This window comes from Antechinus flavipes, chromosome 2 (genome assembly GCF_016432865.1).
Source record: "Antechinus flavipes isolate AdamAnt ecotype Samford, QLD, Australia chromosome 2, AdamAnt_v2, whole genome shotgun sequence".
Classification (NCBI taxonomy): Eukaryota; Metazoa; Chordata; class Mammalia; order Dasyuromorphia; family Dasyuridae; genus Antechinus; species Antechinus flavipes.
The window spans coordinates 521,077,976-521,098,572 of record NC_067399.1 but is presented as its reverse complement, the minus strand read 5'-3'; the positions used below and the strand labels follow the sequence as shown (position 1 = coordinate 521,098,572).

At 33.5% G+C, this 20,597-nt stretch overlaps 1 protein-coding gene across 1 annotated transcript in view; it reads left to right on the top strand.

Moving 5' to 3' along the window:
- The window catches only part of FAM227B (family with sequence similarity 227 member B), a 315,782-nt gene that overhangs the window by 242,078 nt on the left and 53,107 nt on the right, over positions 1-20,597 (top strand). Inside the window, exons 10-11 of the mRNA XM_051980612.1 lie at positions 11,655-11,743; positions 15,763-15,923. Of these exons, the coding sequence (XP_051836572.1) occupies positions 11,655-11,743; positions 15,763-15,923 (250 nt within the window). The remainder of the gene's footprint in view (positions 1-11,654; positions 11,744-15,762; positions 15,924-20,597) is intronic.

Below are 20,597 nucleotides of genomic sequence, written 5' to 3'. Positions count from 1 at the left end.
TGCCAAAAGGTCTATAAATGACTATGAATATTATCTAAAGTAGACCAAAATGATTTTTAATGAACATAGGGTCCCTCAATCCAAAAGTTGGAAGGTATTTCATCAGCTATTTAGAATATAATTCTTACAAAAAAGAAATTCCCACTACAAGATGACACCTTCTACTTGAAAACTTCAGGAGGGAGCCATGCCCTCTCCAAGTAGCCTAAATCATAGACAGCCATAATTTTGAGGAATCCTTTCCTAATCACAAACTAAAATTGGTCTCTTTGTAACTTGTGCCTGCTATTCCTAGTTCTTCAATATGGGGCTAAATAGAAGCTCAGAAATTGTTTCATGCAAAAAGCTGCCTCATAAAGGAAAAGAAGGGGAATCTTTGAATTGAAGATGAAAAAAGGGTGAATTTCAAGAATGAGAGAAGGCCAGTGTAAAGGTGCGGGAGACAAAAGATGGAAAATCATGAGTAAACAATGAAGAAAAGGTGAATTTGGCTACAACTCAGTGTTGGTAGGGGAATAACACATAATGAGACTGAAAAGATAGGTTGAGAACAAGTTATGTAGGGTTTTAAAAGCTAAATAGAGTTTATATTTTATACTAAACACAAGAGGAAGCCAATGGAATTGGTTGAGTAGGAGAGTCACATGGTCAGATCTGCACTTACTTTGGTACTGACTTTGGCCTCTGTGGTCTCAGAATGGACCAGACTAGGGAGAGTATTGATGCAAGGAGATCAGTTAGGGGGCTGTTGCTATAATCTAGGTGAGTGGAGTAAGATACTAGTAATAGCTGTGTGAGTGGAGAGAAGAGGCCAGAGATGAAAAGTGTTGTGGAAATAGAAATTACAAATTTTGGCAATTAATTGGGATGTTCCTATCTTCCCACATCCATTGAACATTAATTACTTTTTGTCTTTTAATATTTTGGACGGTTTGTTGGATGTATGATAAAAACGTTCAATTTCCATTTCTTATTGACAATTTTAGAGCATTTCTTCTGAAAGTTGTTCGTATCCTTTCACTATTTATCTGTTGAGAAATACCTCTTGCTATTTTATATGTATTAGTTCTTGGATTTTAGTTGGGATTTGGTTAAAGATTTTTTTCTCAAATTAAAGTTTTTCTTTTCTCTACTTATATTGATTTTATTCACACAAAAGCTTTTAAATTTTATATAACTGAAATGTTCTTTTTTGTCTTTAGTGATCTTTTCTAATTCTTATGTGATTTTTAATTATTCTGAAAACTTTGTCTGAAAGATTCACCTTCTTTCTCTTGTTTTGATTTCTTTTTTTAAAAGATAAGGGGGAAATGAAAAAAAAAAGATAAGGTATTTTATATTAAGGTGATTAATCCATTTTGTGTTAATTTTGGTATATGTTTTAAGATGCTGATATAAATCTAATTTCTACAAAAATGCTCTCCAGTTTACCCAGCACTTGTTACAGAATGGGAAGTCTTTTCTCTCAAAGTTATTGAACAATGAGTGACTGTATTCCATTGTTTTTGACTTTATTTATCTAGCCTGAACTACTGATCTACTTTTAGCCAATACTAAACAGTTTTGATGACTGCCACTTTATCATATAGTCTTTAGGAAATCCTAGGCCTCCTTCATTCCTACTTTTTTTCTTGTTTCCCTGGAACATCTTGAACTTTTGTTTCTCCAACTTAATTGTGTTATTTTGTCTGGTTCTACAAAGTAATGCCTTGATAATTTTATAAGTATAAAAATAAATTTGTAAAAACAATTTAGAGATGATGTTGTTATAGTCCAATCATGAACAGTTAATATTTCTTATTGTGCGTGTCTTTGTAAAAAGTGATTATAATTATACTTACATAAGTCCTTAGTGTACCTTAATTAGTTACCTTCCAGATATTTTCTAGATTTTGTAATCAATGTGGTTTTTATCTTTATCCTTGTTATTCTTTATATCACTCAATGCCACTGCTAAGTCTCTCACTTCACTTTTCTTTAATGACCTCAAAAGCTAGTTCCTGCTAACTTTTTTATCAATAATTTTTCAGTCTCTATATCCAGTGATCCTCATTATATTTATAGTTAATTCTGAATTATGAAAGAAATGTAACTTATATTCTTGGCTTCAAATTCTTATTTTATAGGCAAAAACATAATCTTCATTTATTTTAATCTAGTAGGGGGAAGAGCAACATTGAGTTTAAACAGTGTTCTAAATCCCTGCCCTAGAAGTTTACAACCACAACCCAGCTCTACTTTAGGCTCTTTAAAAAATTAATCTGACAAGCCATAATTGCAATTTTCATTAAAGAGCAAGAAAAGAATTAATGCAGAGCAAATAGGCAGACAATTGTATTTTAAATCTATAGCTCAGCTGACATCTTTCAGGAAGAACTTTCTTAATCTTCCAATTATTAGCACATTTGCTCCTCCTGAGATTACTTTGTATATATAGTTAGTAGATATGATATTTCTTTTACTTATTTGTGAATATATCATATCCCATTAGAAACTCCTTAAAGGCAAGAACTATTTTGTTTTCTATACATAGGATGCACCTAATATTTTTAATATCAATATTCTATCACAATCATATACCACAATTTGTTTAGCCATTCTCCAGTTGATGGACATCCCCTCAGTTTCTTTGCCAGCACTAAAACAGCTGCCATAAATTCTTTTGTACTTATAGATCCTTCTCCTTTTTAAAAATTATGTCTTTGGAATACAGATAAGAATGGCATTTCTTAGTCAAAGGGTATGCGTGATTTCATAGCTCTTTGGGAATAGTTCTAAATTTTTCAACAGTCAAATCAGGCTATGATCATTTAACGTAAAAACTGCTAAATCTTGTGTTATACTGAAATATTTCAGTATATTGTATGGCTTTACAATATGTGAAATGTTTCTTTTTGGCTGCTTGCAATATTTTCACCATAACTGTGGATCTCTGGAATTTGGCTATAATATTCCAGAATTTTTAATTTTGGGATCTTTTTCAGGAGGTGTCCATGAATTCATTCAATTTCTTTTATTTTCTGGTTCTAGAGAATCAGGGCAGTTTTCCTTGATAATTTCTTGAAAGATGATGTCTAAACTCTTTTTTTACTACATAGCTTTCAGTTCCAACAATTCTTAAATCATCTCTCCTGGATTTATTTTCCAGATCAGCTGTTTTTCTAATAAGATATTTCATATTTTCTTCTATTTATTCATTCTTTTGATTTTTTTTCTTTATTTCTTGATGTCTCATAAAGTCACTCACTTCTACTTGTCCAATTCTAATTTTTTAAGCAATTATTTTCTGCATTAATTTTTTTAACTTCCTCCTCCATTTGGCCAAATCTACTTTTTAAGGAGTTCTTTTCTTCAGTGAATTGTTATGTATCTTTTTTCCATTTGTCAAATTCTGCATATCCTCACTGGATTTTTATGTCTCTTTTACCATTTGGCCAATTCAGTTTTTTAAAATTATTTTTTATTAAAGCTCTTTATTTTCAAAATACATTCATCATGGATAATTTTTCAACATTGAGCCCTGCAAAACCTTGTACTCCCAATTCCTCTCCCCTCCCTCCACCTTTCCCTTAGATGGCAAGCAATCCAACATATGTTAAACATGTGCAATTCCTCTATACATAACCCCACATTATGCTGCACAAGAAAAACCAGATCAAAAAGAAAAAAAAAAAAAACGAGAAAGAAAACAAAATGCAAGCAAACAACAAAAAAAGAGTGAAAATACTATGTTGTAAACCACACTCAGTTTCCATAGTCCTCTCCTTGGATGCAAATGGCTCTCTATCACAAAACTCTATCAGTGGAACTGGTCTGAATCATCTCACCGTGGAAAAGTGCCACATCCATCAGAGTTGATCATTTTACAATCTTCTTGTTGACATGTACAATGATCACCAGGTCCTGCTCATTTCACTTAGCATCAGTTCATGTGAGTCTCTCTAAGTCTCTCTGAAATCATCTTGCTGATCATCTCTTATAGAACAATAATATCCCATAACATTCATATACCATAACTTATTTAGCCATTCTCCAACTGATGGGCATCCACTCACTTTCCAGTTTCTTAACACTACAAAAGGGGTTTTTACAAACATTTGCAATTTCAGTTTTTTATGTATTTTTTCCTTTGGTATTTTTGTGCCACCTGTTGTTTTGTGCCAAGCTGTTGACTCTTTTCCCATGATTTTCTTATATCACTTTCATTTCTTTTCCCAATTTTTTTCTACTTCATTTACTGGATTTAAAAAATGCTTTTTGAGTTCTTCTATGACCTGCAATCAATTCATATTATTCTTTGAGGCTTTGGATGTAGCATTTTTGACTTTGTTGTCTTTTAAATTTGTGTTTTAATATTTCCTATCACTATAGTAATTTTCCATAATTGGGGTTTTTTCTGTTTTTTTCCAGCCTCATTTGTCTGCTCATTTTTATAGTCTATTTCTTTACTTTTAACTTTATTCTAAAGAAAGACTCTACTCCTGGACTGGAGAGTCTCAAGCATCAGGTTTTTTGTGCAGTTATTTTCAAAGATAATTCTGGGGATCTATAATAAGTTTTTGATTCTTCCAAGGTGGTATGATATAAGAAGAAGTGTGTTTAAGACTTTGCTGGCCTGTATGCAAAATACTCTTTTCCACCTTGGATGTGTGACAAGGTTCTCAGCTCTCCTGCAGACACAATCTTGGGTGTGCTACTACTACTCTTCACTCTGGGACTGAGACCCACATCCCATTATGGGTAATGCATCAGAATTCTGACTCCAAAGCCATCAAAGGAAACCTATAATCTCCTTCTGACCAGTTGCCATCTCTGAGGCTGAGAGGTTTAGAAATTGCCACTGCTGCCAATGATTCAGTCTGCCCAGAGACCTACTAATGGTTTTCTGAAGCACAGCCTGTTCTTCACTGAATTCCACTCTTACTTCAGTGCAAGACATCTTTTTTTTCCTAATCTTCCAAGTTGCTTTGGAGTAGAAAATCATTTCACTCCATCCTTTTGTGAGTTCTGCTGCTCCAGAGTTTGTTTGGTGGAATTATTTTAAATTATTTGTAGGGATTTGGGGAAGACCTCAGTTAGGTCCCTGACTTTTCTTTACCATCTTCGCCTATTACACCTTTTATCAACAAAGAGGATTGGAAATCCAGACTTTTTTCATTAGTTTTAGATATTTAACCCATCACAGCATCCATCTATGAATGTACATTAAAATGTAACCATATCTGTAACTAATGTGAATTCATGAAAATTATTATTAATTAAATCCAGGAATAAATAATTTTCTAATCTAGAATTGGATAATAAATAAATTACTTAGCTCTTAAACACTATGGCATAGTTAGCAATCTATTATTAATGTCATTTTATAGATGAAGTTACAACTAAAGCTCACGCAACTGAATGACTGATCTAAGGTAAACTGCCTAGTAAATATTAGAACTAAAACATTGACCCAAATCTGGTGACTATAAGACTACATCATTCTATCTCTGGATATAGAGACAAAATAAGTACTAGAGTTTCAAAGAGGCTAGTTTTTAGCTTAACCACACATCGTTAACAAAAACACTACTCACATGTTTTAAATACATGTAAAGAGAAACTACTTCTGGAGCAATGACATATGATGAGAGAGACAGGTCTTCTTCCCCAAATACTGGGATTCTATCTTTCCATAATGTAGTTTGGAATTTTATGGTTATGTAATTGAGCTGCTTCTGATAGAGCCCCTTCCTTTAGTGTAGCTCCTTTATTGGATTTATTTGGATCCAGTGGCTCTCAGCATTTGGGTTAGGAACTTAAAGGGTAGTCAGATCAAAGTCACTGGAGCTAGTGAGTCTAGTAAGATTCAATTCTTATTCCAATCATTAAGTTAACTATTAGTTTTTTTTATTCACTTAAAAGCAGCTGAGATCATTTTTGGTTTAATTAGAAACAGAACAAAAATTTGCTAGTTTGATCTGGGAGATGGGTTTATTTTAGGGCTTATTGTTAAAGTGATGAATATTAAGAATCCACCCATGAAGGAAGTTTAAGTCTCTAATTTATTTTCACAAATAATAGAATAAAGCACAATGCCAATTTCTTTGTTCAGTACAGAAACCTGACTTACAGTAAGTACTCTGACTGAAGGTTTTTGGTTAAAGGGTGGGGAGCGGACACTGCGTCACCATGGCTTTTGCTAATATTTTTCCCATTAGAACACAATGGGTCTAAACAAAGAGAAAATGATATGGGTGAACCACAGCACCCTCCATTTAACATTTATACTCAAAGTTAAAAAATGAACTGTTTTGAAAGTTTCCCTCATCACCATTTTACCCTTCTATCCAAATTTATGACCATACATACATAGTCCCTAAGATAAAAATATATGATGGCATGCCTCAGATTTCAATCTCATCTATCCTTTGATTTTGTAAGTATATACTCAATTTTTACAGAAAAAAAACCCTAGATTGTATTCTCCTACTGCAGCAGATAAGCATATATTTCTCAACCACTTTTCCCTATCACCAGATTTAAAAATCTGGGAGAAAAAAAATCTATCCCTGATATTATTATGAATAGACTAATAAAAATCTCTGGAGTCCTTGACAAAAGTTTTCAAATTCCTTCTTGAAAATGAGAGAAAGGCATAATTGCTTACCAGGCCCAGTGCACCTTCTTATTACTTTGTACTTTTGTAAGAAGTCGATAATGAAATGGAGGTTAGCATAGTTGTATAATAATCAGGATCATTAATGTCTAACTTTGGTGCTCTTAAGCCTAACAGTCCAATAATTTGCTATATTTTTTAAAAATTAAAAATATGTTAATTCATAATTGCCCATCAATTATTTCATCCTCCCTCAATGATCCCACTAAGTTGTTTTTCACTACTCATTTTAAAAAAATGCTTCACCAGTATTAGCATACTTGCTCCAATGTTTTTGTTGCTCTTCCTCTACTATCTTAACTGTAAAATTGCTAACTCAGATCTCTGTTCCAGCCAAGCAGAAGTCCTTGCTATCACTCAAATATATTTCAATTATCATCACCTCTATACTTTTGCCTGGAATGTCTACTCCCATTTCTCAGTCTATCTAACCCATTGTTCAAATTTTAATCATCCTACTTATCCTAACTATTCCGGGTTACAATAGAACCCTTACTATGTGAAACCTTTGGGCATATATATGATACTTTGTGTATATATTTTGAGATGTATGGAATATTGCAATAGTAGTAGCAGCAGTTTAAGTCAAATTATTTTATACCATATATGCTAAGGAAAGACAATATATACCACATTGTAATTATCCAGCAAATGAGTAAAATATCTGAATTGTTCACCAGATGGTACTCTTCAGGCTACTGGCCAACTTGTTATATCCAATTCTTTCCAGTATATACATATATGAGAAAACTGCCTACACTGTAATGCCATGTAGTTCCAAATATAAGTAATGGAAAAATAAGTGATGGAAGATTTTTAAATGCCTAGGCTGGCTGAGCTCTGAATTTAGTATTGTGATTAAAAACCCCAAATGGAGTCATGAAGAGTCAGACACTTTAAAGAATGCTTTTAAGTGAGAAATCTGTTTGAATCTTCTTTCTAAATCAATGATTCCTACCTTCATAGAACATAAGCATTAGTGACTGTCGCCACATTGTGAAATAAACAATGCAAAGGAATAATATATTTTTCTTTCCTATAATTCTTTGTAGTCTTCCTTGTCAATGGCTAATACTTCTATACCACTCTATCCAATTCGAATCTAGGATACATAGTCATTATGACATAGTCATTAAATGATAATGACTCTTTGCTCATCTCAGCATCTCCAAAGTCCAGCCCTCTAACCACTATGCAATGCTGCCTCTTTAATTTTTTTAGTCTCATAAAATCCTTTGACTACAGAGTGATAAATTTCTATTTAATCCCCACCACTGATGCAAGGTTAAGGATTCTCCACTGTTAGCCAGATTTCAATTTTATGAAGGTGAGAGTTTATGAGATAAAGAAAAAAATAAAAGGCAAACTATTAAAATCTACATGGTGGAGGTCTCTGTCCCATAATTCCCTCAAACTGCTCCCAATTATCTCTCCATTATTGAAGTGTGTCTAGGGATCTAAACTTCACTTGACCACAGATTGTGGAAAGGGAACAAAAGGGATGGAATTTAGGTCTGGGTCCTCAGTTCTATATCACAAGTATTGAACAAAGGAATTCAGAGAAATGTAAAGAGGGAGATCTATGTTCCCACTTCCAGTTCACCAATTTACAACCATTTCTGGTACTCTGAATTTCCTCTCATTCCAGCTTTAGGTTCTGCTCCTAGGTCTGGGTTACCTCTGCCTCACTGGTCTCACCACACTAATCTCAGCTTTTAGGCATCTGGTCTTGGTTACTGCAGATAGAAACTTGGACAGTAGTATTCCATGTCACTAATCAGTCTCCATTCCTAAAGTCTAAATCTGATTTGATTTAATTAACTCCCCAATTTCTATCTCATCTGGAAACCCAGAATTCTGTCTACCATGTCAATTTCCATTGCTCTGCATTCTTAAAAGAGCTAGACATCTTTTCATATTGGATATGTACAATACAATCTGAATCAAGCAGAGACAATATTTTAAATCCAAGTATAGTGATGACTTCTTCATAATGTGAATGGAAGAAAAAAGCTCAGGTTAATAAAATAGTATATAACTGTGTTTTCTAAAAGCTTTGTAGCAAATGGGAACCGATTCTTCAATTCAGTCTTTAATGCTTTAGTTCCTATGTTTTTGTTTTGGCTGTTGTTAATGTTGTTTTGTGGCCTAAGAATATAAAAGAAGAGTCCTATTGAACCTAATATTAATAGATTCCAAGAAAATAGAGAATTAAACAAAACAAAAATACCAGAGGTCATTGATTCCATAGAAATAGTATTAGAGAAGGGAGGAGAACAGAATGAAGGAGAAAAGAGAGAAGAGAAGAAATATTGAAGGGAGGTAGCCACCTTCTTCTGGGTTTACTTAAAATTTATTAATAGCATTAATGAGTAGTGAGGTTGGTAAGAACAATATTATGAAAGTTATGTTTATACTCTGATAATCTGTGATATTGCCAATGCAGAGTGAGGAAGATCTTCAGAAAATAAAAATTGAATGTGAGGAATAGATAAGGATGTTTGATTGGATATGGTAAACACTAGGTGTGAAGTTAGAAGACCTGGGTTTGAATTCAGACATTGTCACTTAACATAATTTCCCTTTTTTGCACTTTAGCTTCTTTATCTTAAAAATGACTTGATGATATTGAAGGTCCCTTCACATTCTAAGATCCTAAGTAGAAAAATGTTGAAGAGGATAATGGGAAAGAATTCAAGGAACTTAGGCAAAGGTCTGAGAAAGAGAGGAGAGGGAGAGAAAGAATAAGCAGTGATTATACTTTTTCACAGTTTGACCAGTGCTTCTGATTTTGAATTGATTAATCAAGTTGACATTGGCATTAAAATCAGATTACAACTTATTTTTTAATTGGTTTTAATCTAGTTAGTATTCACATTAAAATCAGATTATAACCCAAATGTAATGTGTCCAGGGTGCCCCCCAAAACTCATATACCTCTGCCCCTACTGTGATGACCAATGAAGTTAGTCAACAAACATATAAACACTTATTATGTGATAGGCACTATGCTAAGCACTGAGAATATGAAGAAAAGCATAGTCCCTGCCCTCTAGCAATTTACAATTATTGGAGAAGGCAATATACAAACAACTACACAGAAATAAGCAATATAAGGGATAAATTAGAAACAATCAGCTGAAGAAAGGCACTAGAATTATTAGTATAGTTGTGACTTGAAGGAATCAGAGATGTCAGGAGGTGATGAGGAGGGAGAACATTCCAGACATAGGAGACTGCCAGAGAAAAGATTGAAAAAGTACTGGAGAAAGGGAGATTAAGAAGGACTTTGAACACCAAACAAATGATTTTGTATTTGATCCCTAGAGGTGACAGGGACCCATTAAAATTTATTGGAGGGGAGGAGGGAATTGTAACATGGTTGGACTTGTATTTTAGAAAAATTACTTTGATGACTGAATAAAGGACAGACTAGAAAGGGGAGAGACTTCAGTTAGGCAGACCCACCAGCAGGCTATTGGTATAGTCCAGGCATAAGATGATGAGGAGATGAAGGGAGAAAGGAAGAGAAAATAGAAATCATATGCTCCTAATAAATTCAGCTTTAATTACTATTGTTAGATTTTTCTTTCTCCCTCCAAAGGCTGACCTCCTTTTACACATTCCTAAGTGGTTCTAAGTAGTTAACACTTATACTTCCATTCTTTTTTTTTCTCCTCTTAACTTCTACTATAATTTTTAAAATACAATATGTCCCAAAAGTCTTAGTGCAGTTTTAAGTTTTCTCTTGGCTCCATATTACATCTAGTATATTTTGTGTGTAGATATTTCAATGTAAATGACTAAGTGGCACAATGAATAAGAAGACTCATCTATCTGAGTTCCAATCTCACTTTACAAATGTACTAACTGTGTGACCTTGGACAAGTCGCTTAACCCTGTTTGCCTCCATTTTTCTCATTTGTAAAATGAGTTGGAGAAGGCAATGTCAAACCACTCTACTATCTCTGCCAGGAAACCCCAATGGGGTCACAGAGAATCAGACACAAATGAAAAATGACTGAACAACAAATATTTCAACATAATTGCTTTCCTTGGGAATCCTACACTTTTTATTTTATGCATTTAAAAATATTCTGACAAGTATATAAATTTCACCAGATTGTCAAGGCAATCTATGACACAAAAATGATTAAGAATCCATTTATCTAACTAAACATTTGTTTGACTAAAACATTTGCCTCACTTCACCTTTGCTCCCTTACTTCCCAATTCTGTAATATTTTTCTCTGTGTTCTATTGATCCTTCTGGTAGAAAGAAAGTTCCTGGAACCATGGACTATATGTTTTTGTTTTTGTTTTTATTTGTCTTTTGTTTTTTTTTTTTTACTTGCATCCCCATTGGCTAATCCAATATCAAGTACAAAGAAAGGACTTAATAAATTATTTGCTGAATTAAATTATTTTGATTACCATAACTGATTAAGTTATTATATAATACTAAAATAGGTTACCAAAGTACCACAAATCCTCCTAGGAGGGTATTTTCATGCATCCCAATGCCACCTAAGAAGAATAAAGAAAATAAAAGGGTTAATGCCCCCATTTGATGAAGGTGGATGTTAAGTCTTTGGTCAGGGAGAACTCCACTCATAAAGTTTAAAAAAAAAAAAAAAAAAAAAAAAAAAGCAGAGCCAAAACACTATGGTAAAATTGATGAGGAAAGCTAGAGTCTCATGCTTTTCAAGTGGAACATAGATATATGATTCCTATTATGGCAAGATAATCTCTTATTCCAGAATTTATTGGTTGTGCTAGGTGCTCTGTCCATAACTTGCCAGGAGCAAAATGAAAGTAAATCAGTATCAGTTTCAACATGTGGAAGCTAAATTATTGTAAATTTCTTAGCTTTTCTCCTCATCCATTCTCTTCCACATTCCAGAAAAATGTATTGCCAAAAGAAGAGTGTGAGCTTGTTTGTTTGTTGTTGAATGGGAAATTTTGAACTTTAAAAACAATTGTATTTCTATTTTAGATTTGGAATTTGACTTGGACAGACTAATACATGAAGCCCAAAATTCACTGCTTCCAGTATCTGAACTAGCGCCAAGTATACCAAGAAAGGTTTGTGAATTATGGTATCATTGTAGATTATGGACTTACTAGTTAATTTAGAATAAACAGCAAGTTTATTCACTTTAACATGAACAATTTTATTACTTACATGGCTGATATATGTACACTGTAGAAATTCAACTCATCAGAAGAGGTTCTTTTCAATTTATATGATAATAACAGCTGACACACATATGGTACTTTAAAGTCACAAAACACTTTACATTCATCATCTCATTTGATCCTGACAGCAATTCTGTAAGGTAGGAACTATTTCTATTCCCATTTTATAGATGAAGAAATTAAAGATCAGAGAAACTAAGGAATTTGCAAAGGGTCATATAATTAGCAAGAGTCTAAAGCAATATTTGAATTAAGATCTTTCTGACTCGAACTTCAGCACTTGATTTACTAAAGCATGTTATCCCTTTGCTTGTAACTAGATTTTGAACATTCTGAAAAGCCTCATTTCATTCTGAAAAGTCAATAATTCCTCACTAAAAACACATACTTTTTAGCTCTTTCATCTACAAATATTCTTCTTTTTAATTTAAACTTCCTTTTATGTCTCTGTTTTGTTCCATTATAATTATTTCTAGATATACCTCCAATTCACCTACACAGTGAGCCTACCTTTGTAACCAAAGTAAAAGTTAAACAAAATTAATCTATATAGTGAACCTTGTCTGACAGCACAGGAAATATCCTGTTTTCATAGTCCCTTACTTCTCTAAGGTGAGAAAGCATATATATTTTCTCATCTCATCTCTGGGGCTGAATTTCATCATTATAATTAAATAGTATTTGACTTCATTTTAATTTGCTTTGCATTTATATTACTATGGCAATTATCAATATCATCTTCCTAGTTTTATTTATTTCACTGTTTTTGAGCCTTCTATTTCTTCTCTGAATTTCTCATATTTTCTATATCTATATCAAAGTAATATATTCTATTATATTAATATATCACAATTTGTTCATTTTCCCATGAAAGGCTATTTATCTCCAGGTTTTTCTTGTCACAAAAAATTAAGCATTTATTAAGTGCCCATTAAATGCTGTAGATACAAAAAGAGGCAAAAAATAATTCCTGAATTCAAGGAGCTCACAATCTAGCAAGAGAGAAACCATAAGCAACAAATATATACAAATGAGATATCATATTGGAAAACACAGGGAATAATGGAATAATGAAAAGAGAAAAAGTACCAAAATTATGATGGAAGGCTTCATTAAGAAGATGAGGTTTTAATTGGAACTTGAAGGAAGCAGAGAAGCAAGAAGGTAGAGCATTCCAGACATTGAGGATAGAGAGAATGCCCAAAACAGAGAAATGAAGAGAGATTTTCATGGTACAGCAAATGGGTCACTTCCATTAGATAGAAGAGTATATGGCAGAAAATAAAGAATAAGAAGACTAGAAAGGTAAAAGGTGGTTAGATTATGAAGGTTTGTTTACAAATAGGATTTTGTATTTGATCTTGGAGGTGACAATATTTCTATTCTTTGTATAAGATCATTCTATCTTTGTGTAATCTAATTGGGATTTCTGACTCACTGATCTCTAGGGTAGAGGTCATAAATAATGTAATGACTTTTTATTCATGTGATCCCAAATTCTTTCCTCAGTACAATAATAATCTTTTTAAGACTCATGTGATGAGGTTCCCTTATTTTGGTAGCAAGATGGTAATGATGATCTATACTGGTCCACGAAGCTTACTTCGTGACTAACAAATTCTACTCAATATTAGTATAGCAGTTGCCAGAAAACATGGTGACAAAGAGGGGTCAAAAACATTATAAGCAATCCACCTTCCCTACTCATATTTTGAATTTTGCATTTCTTTATCAGCCACTATCTTAGAACACAGGAAGAGATCATTTTCTGGATGTTAGGACTATTAAGTTCAGAAATTTGGTTTTGAATAATTCCTGGATATAACTGTTGCTTCCCAGCAGAAGTTAGTAGAATTGCCACACTGAATTTCTTTATCCAGATTTTGAGAATACTAATGATCTAACTTAAAATAATGCCCTAACTTAAAATCAGAGCTATCTGTATGCTCTTTATCTCTCCATTTATGGTATCTAAAAACAAACTTATAGGTTTAAAAAAATTATTTTATTTTAATGTCATATTATTTTTCCAATTACAAGTAAAAATGGTTTTCAACATTCATTTTTATAAGATTTTGAGTTCCAGTTTTTTCTGTCTCTGTCCTTTACCTCCCCCTCCACAAGACAAGAAAATTGTTATAGATTGCATATGTACAATTTTTAAAATATTTCTATATGAATCATGTTGGAAAAGAAAAATTATAAGAAAAGGGAAAAATCATAGCAAAAACAACAAAAACCAACAAAGGTGAAAGTTGTCTGAGAAAAGCAATCATTCATAGTCAGCCTATTTTTATGCTCCCATGACTTTACTTATTTTTATGCAAACATGATTTCTAGTTTTATATCGCTTTAGTCTCTCTTTTAACCTCTATTCCTACATCACTAATTACATATAGAACATTTTGAATTATATATCCTGTAGGCACCTTAAACTTAATCATATCCAAAAGAGAACTCCTTGTCTTTCCCTCAAAATCCTTACCTCTTCTGAACTTCTCTATTACTGTGGAGGGTATGACCATCCTCCCCATGACCCAGTTCACAATCTCAATGTCATCTGCAATTCCTCATGCTCATTTAGCCCACATTTCCAGTCAGTTGACAAATCTTGTCATTTCTATCTTCAGAACATCTCTCCTGTCTATCCCCTTCTCCCTAAATACAAAACTAGAAAAGGAAAAAGCCATTTCTATAGGATAATATAGGTCCCCACCAGTTTAACCTCATTTCTTTTCCTGATATTAATGGACAAGGCCAAGGTATGAACCTATGTCCTCGGACTTCAGGTCCAGAATTTCTAAATGTTCTTCCCAATTTTGTATTCTCAAACCTTTACAAATTGATACTCCTAAATTCTCCAATAATAATCACAAATAAATGTGTTTTCTATGTGTTTAAAAACATGTAAAATGTCATAAACAGGAAAATTAGGTCAAGAGGTCTAAGTATATAAATACCTAAGTTTTGCCATGTCTTTTCAAATGGTCTGTATTTTAAAATGTTTCATTCATAAGATTTTTTTCTTATGTTTAATCCACATAATACTTGTTTTAATTCCTATTCATGTATCTTTCTTTATAACAAGGGTTCTTGATTCATTCCATTAATCCTACAAGTAGAAGAGCTTTGTGCTAGTTGAGCTTTTTTATAGATTTCTTGTTCCATCATCCATTTATCCTTCCCTCAAATCAACCAACAAACCAAACAATCAACCAACCTCCTATAAAGCAGCCAAACAAAAATGAAACACAGGAAGACCAACAGTTGAGGAAACAGGAAAATTGGGTTCCCTCTACCTTATTGAGTATACTTCTTTTTTAACTTGCTGATCTAAGACACTTAAGATTAAGAATGTAATTTCTCATCACCTAAGCTTGTTGATTATTTTCATAACAGAATAAAACTATGCATATCCATGGTGCTCTTCATAATGGGTTTTGACCAATACAGAGAAATCTATTAGCCTATTGTTTTCCTATATTTTTAACAAAATACATGATGACTTTTTTTACTTTTCTTAACTTTTCATAACAAACTCACTGGTGAATTGATACCATCTTTAATAAAGTATGCTTTACTATTAATTATATTATATATTGAATGATGAAGAATGAAAGATGTATTCTGTTAGGGTAAAAGCAGATGCTCAGTTAAAGGGATAATTTAATTCCTTGAAATAATAAAGAGATATAAAAATAATTCTCCCGATAATTACTACTCGGCAACTCATGCTTTGGTAAATTATTTTTCTCTAATGTGAAGAATATTTTCAAGCTATTTCTTTCTATTTATAATTGATGTTTTATAGTGATTCTTGCTATAGCTATATTGTATTTTTCTTACTGCATAAAGTTTGAAAAATTATATCAAATGTTGTTTAATTGACATTTTTTCCATTACAGTCTCATGTTTTGGGCCATGGTACAGAATTTTGCCATGTTCTCTTCAGAATTGGAGGTCAGAGTCCTCTGGTAGCATATTATCTGAAGATGCATAATATTGCAATAATTCCAATAGTCCCCTATTCTTACAAGATTCACATGACTCAAGTTTTTCGATGGCCATATCCTTTTGAGTTTTGTTCATATGCTATTTATAAAATATCCTAATCTTAAATGTCTCTGTCAATTAAAGATATGAAACTTATATTTCTCATTAATTCAATTATTTCCCTTTTCATTATGTTCAAGAAACTATTTAGAGTATTCTTTCTTCATTTTATACTTAAGATAATGTTTATATGGGAAATAAGTGAACAGGTATATAGAAAACTGATAGGATTCAGTTGTCTTTTAGCCATATCAAGAACTTGATTAAAGTAAATAATTGATTTTATCTTCTTATCAATACATTGCTGCTGATAAAGAAATCTCTAGTGACTTATGGATTTCTAAGTTATTCCCCAATTTAAAAAAATAACTTAAGCTCAGCAGAGAACAGCAGAGAGCAACTTGATGTCCAGGAGAGCAAGAAAAACATATACCAAGAGGAGAGCACTACAATGACACTGCTGACAACCCAGGTATCAGAAGTGACACTATCAGAAGACATTGAGAGCTCTACAGCATCAGAAGGGTGAGTTACTGTAACTATACATATGCTGTCATCACATGGAGTCCTACATGTAGACTTTCCATACTCTAGTCACTTTTAATGTCTCCAGAGCATATCTTTTTCCTTGACAAAATAAGTCCCACGCAGGACCACTCAAAGAATAAAGATAATGATGAACTTGTGTGCTGTTACACTATTCTTGTCTTGACCGAAAAATGAGATCATGATTATCTCTCATGCAAAAGGATATTTCCTTATACAGATTAGGTTTAATCTGTAGGTGACAATGATGTCGAGGATATTAATAATATTTCTGTTAGCAACAAAAAACCTGACATTTACATAGCATTTTAAAGCCCATGAACTAGATACTACAATTCATCTTCAATAGTAAGATATGTCTGAAAAGTATTTTATGACCATGTCCAAGATAATTTCTTGTAAATACTCATGTATACGTGTGCATGCGCATACACACACACACACACACACACACACATATACACACAAACCCCTTTTGAGATTTTGTATTCCCTAACTGATTTTTATTAAGGCTGACTTCAATTCTTACAAATACCTATTGGTTATTAAATGCAAATTGAGTAACTAATTTACTTGAAAAGAATAAATTAGTTGAAAGGTGGAATGTCTGAAATAGTTTTTAAAATATAAGTATTTGAGGGTATTTTCCCAATAAACATAAGGTGAAGTATATTTTTTTTCATATCAGACATATCCTTTCTAAAAATAATATTTCAGAGAAAAGACTTATCATGTTAGAGATGGTAAGATTTCCTCTTTTTTCCATATGTGTTTGTTCAGTAGGTGAGAAAGTATCCTAAGAGGGTACATTATAATACATTTCATGTTATTTACACACACACACGCACACACACGCATACACCGCTCACCTGGGGCTCCAAGAAGCTGTAACATGTACAACAACCATGTCCTGGTAAAACTGTCTCAGCAGACCAGCCATACTAGGTTGAGAGTAATCAACAGGCTTCAAACCCGTTAGAGGGATCTCTGCCCCAAGAATGTGAAGACTATCCCCCACAAAAAAATGGGCAGAGGAGAACAGTTTGATCCAATAGCCACAAAGGCAGCTAAAACAGGTACTGTGAAGCACTAAAAACACTGACTCTTGTTTTGCCACTGAACTTTGATCATTTGGAAGAAAGAATGAAGCTGACAATTTTTTGTGATTCTGCCTGACTTATATACAGTCCACGCACAAGTCAAGATAGCACACCATTATGTCACTGGTCCTCTTCAAAAATGAAGGATGAACAACAATGTGTACATCAAACAAAGCTAAAAGTCCTGCCTATGTCTTCTATTTTACTTCTTGCTTTAGGCCTGTTAGCTAGGGAAGATCTTGGGAATAATAGGAGTCTTATCACTCCTGCCTCATGTGTGGGAAGGGAGAGGAGGAACACAGAAATAGTTCCCCAAAGAGGTTTTGCTATTATTACATACTTACAGTCATAAATTTAATAGGAATTAAAATGAATTATTTAACCACAAATCAGATCTTTTTCAAAGCCCAAGGCATTGAAGTCAGCATAAGGAAACAAGTGGTCAAAAGGACAGGCTTGATCTGAACATGAATCCATTCGTCTAACTATTGCCTGCCCAACTAAGTGTGGTGGTGAATAGCCCTCAGCTATGCACTAAAAGCAATACAGCTCTCCCTGTCAGGGAGATTTCTAAACTAGTACATCTCATAAGTGGTAGCATCCATGACCTGAAATAGTTTAAGCTCAGTAGATAATAGTAGAGAGCAACTTGGTATTCAGGAGAGCAAGAGAAACAGTCAGGATTTACCAAGAAAAGAGCAGCACAACGACACTGCTGCCAACAGAGGACATTGGAAGCTCTAGAGCATCAGAAGGGTGAGTTACTCTAGTTATGATGCTGAGATCCCATGGGATCCTACATGTAGACTTTCTATATATGTGTGCCGTGTTCACACATCAACCAGACATCCCTTTACACATTCCCAAAGCAAACATATGTCTAAACATGTGCCCCACTATGTTTTTAATCCTATATGTTCTTTGTACATGTGTGTCCTTCTGGCGGTGAAAGGATATAATCCATGTGTACACATTGGAATCTTTCTCTTTTTTTTTTTTTTTTTTTTGGTCATTTTGTCATTTAGATCATTTAGTCTCTTAAACTTTTTCCACTTGCAATCCCTTTTCACCCAAGAAATTTTTACGTGACCCCAGATAGATAATTATGTAATACAGGTACACAAATCAAACATTTACTGATAATAAATCATAATTTCATGACCCCCCCAACTCTATATAGGGTTGCAACTCACAGTTTAAGAAACTAGGATTTTTGAGGACTTTTTGTTTTGTTTTGCTTTACTTTGAATTGCATCTTCTAGTTATTTATTGGTGTATATGTTTACTCAAAAAGCCCCTTGAACCTAGAGCAGGTTTTCTGAGGTGAATCCCAGGAACTACAAAAGTAAAGATCAATCAATCAACAAACATTTAGCAAGTACTTTCAATGTTCTAGGCACTCTACTAAGTGTTAAAGATAAAAATACAAAAGAATAAAACAATCTTTGCTCTCAAGCTTACATTTTAAGAGGGGAGAGAAGTATATAAGTATGTAGGTAAATATATGTATATAAGTATATGAAGAATAAACAAAATATAAAGTCAATTGGGAGAACAAGTAGTAAAAGTTGAAGGAATCCACAAAGGATTCATGTAGAATGTAATTGTTGCAGACCATACCTGAATTAGGCCAGGCTAGTTTTTCATAATAAAACAAAATGAAGTGATATGCTTAAAGATGATTTCAGAATGAAATATTACATCTAAGCCCTTTTTTGGTCATGACATTTTTAATTTTTTTTCTCCTCAATCTGTTTTACAGATCAGTTGTTTTTGATATGAGATACTTTATACTTTTTCTACATTTTCTTAGTCTTTCAATTTTGTCTTAATTTTTCTCTTTATCTTATGGAGTAATGGGCTTGTTTCTGGTCCATTTTAATTTTCAAAGAGTTCGTCACTTGAGCAAAGTTTTATACCTCTTATGCAAATCTGTCAATTCCCGTTTCAGTTTTTTCTTTCAGAACTCTTCCTTCTTTTCCATTTTTTCCCTAAAACACCCTCTTCTCTAAAGCACACTTTTGTCTCATTTTTAGCCTTCGCCTCATCTCTTCCAGAAAAATTCATTGAATTTATGTTGAAGTCATGTTTTATTCCGAGGCATTGTTTATAGATGCTTTGGAATTTTTCTCTTGTAGATTTGCATCTCAAGCATCCCTGTTACCAATGTTGCTCATTATTGGTGAGATTTTCTTTTAGTTGATCATTTTTCAAGCCTATTTCCCAACTTCAGGTTTTATGTTAATGCTATGCTCTGCAACACTTTTGGATGAAAGATCTAGACTGATCCTGTTGCTGCTTTCTTAGGCTATTGAATGTAGTGTTATTCCAGGGTTTTAGGGACAGGTTAAGGATCTGAAAGTTTTTCAATGCCCCTAGAGTGGTCTGAGCATGGAAAAGTCTAATTGCCTGCGACCCCCTTTCCATCTGAGTTCTGCAAGTTCCTGACCTGGATTTCAGGTAGAGAAATAACAAACTGCTTTGGACTCAAGCCCTCTCAGCCAGCTTGATTGTTTTACTAGTTCAAAGTAACAATTGCAGGTTCTGCTTTGGTTTGGAATTCCTGTTCTGCCTCTTCATTTGTAGGCTGGGCAGATGCTAGAACTGAGATCCCAGTACTTTTCTGGGGTCTGAGCCAAACTGCTTTTGCTTACCTTCAAACTTCGACCTTTTTCAGTACACCACCCAAGATTTTGCTCCTCTGGATGCCACCCCCAAGTACAACTACCCTTCTCAGTCCACTCTGAATCTGTGACCAAAACTGAATGGTGAATGACAAAACTACTAGTTGGCACTAAAGCATCCTATATCAAGGTGATTTAACAGTTAAATCACCTTGATATAGGATGCTCTAGTATGGGTTTAGTATTTTCTCCTCTCCCTGGGTAGGTACATTGTCAGCAGACTTCCTTGTCTGTCTCCCTGTGCCAACCTAGACTGGGCAAAAGACTCATTATGACCTTTTCTGTATTTCCCCTTTGTAGAGCTGTGTGAAGGAAGTGTAGAGGGGAGATAAGCTTTCTGCTGCTCCATCATAGTGG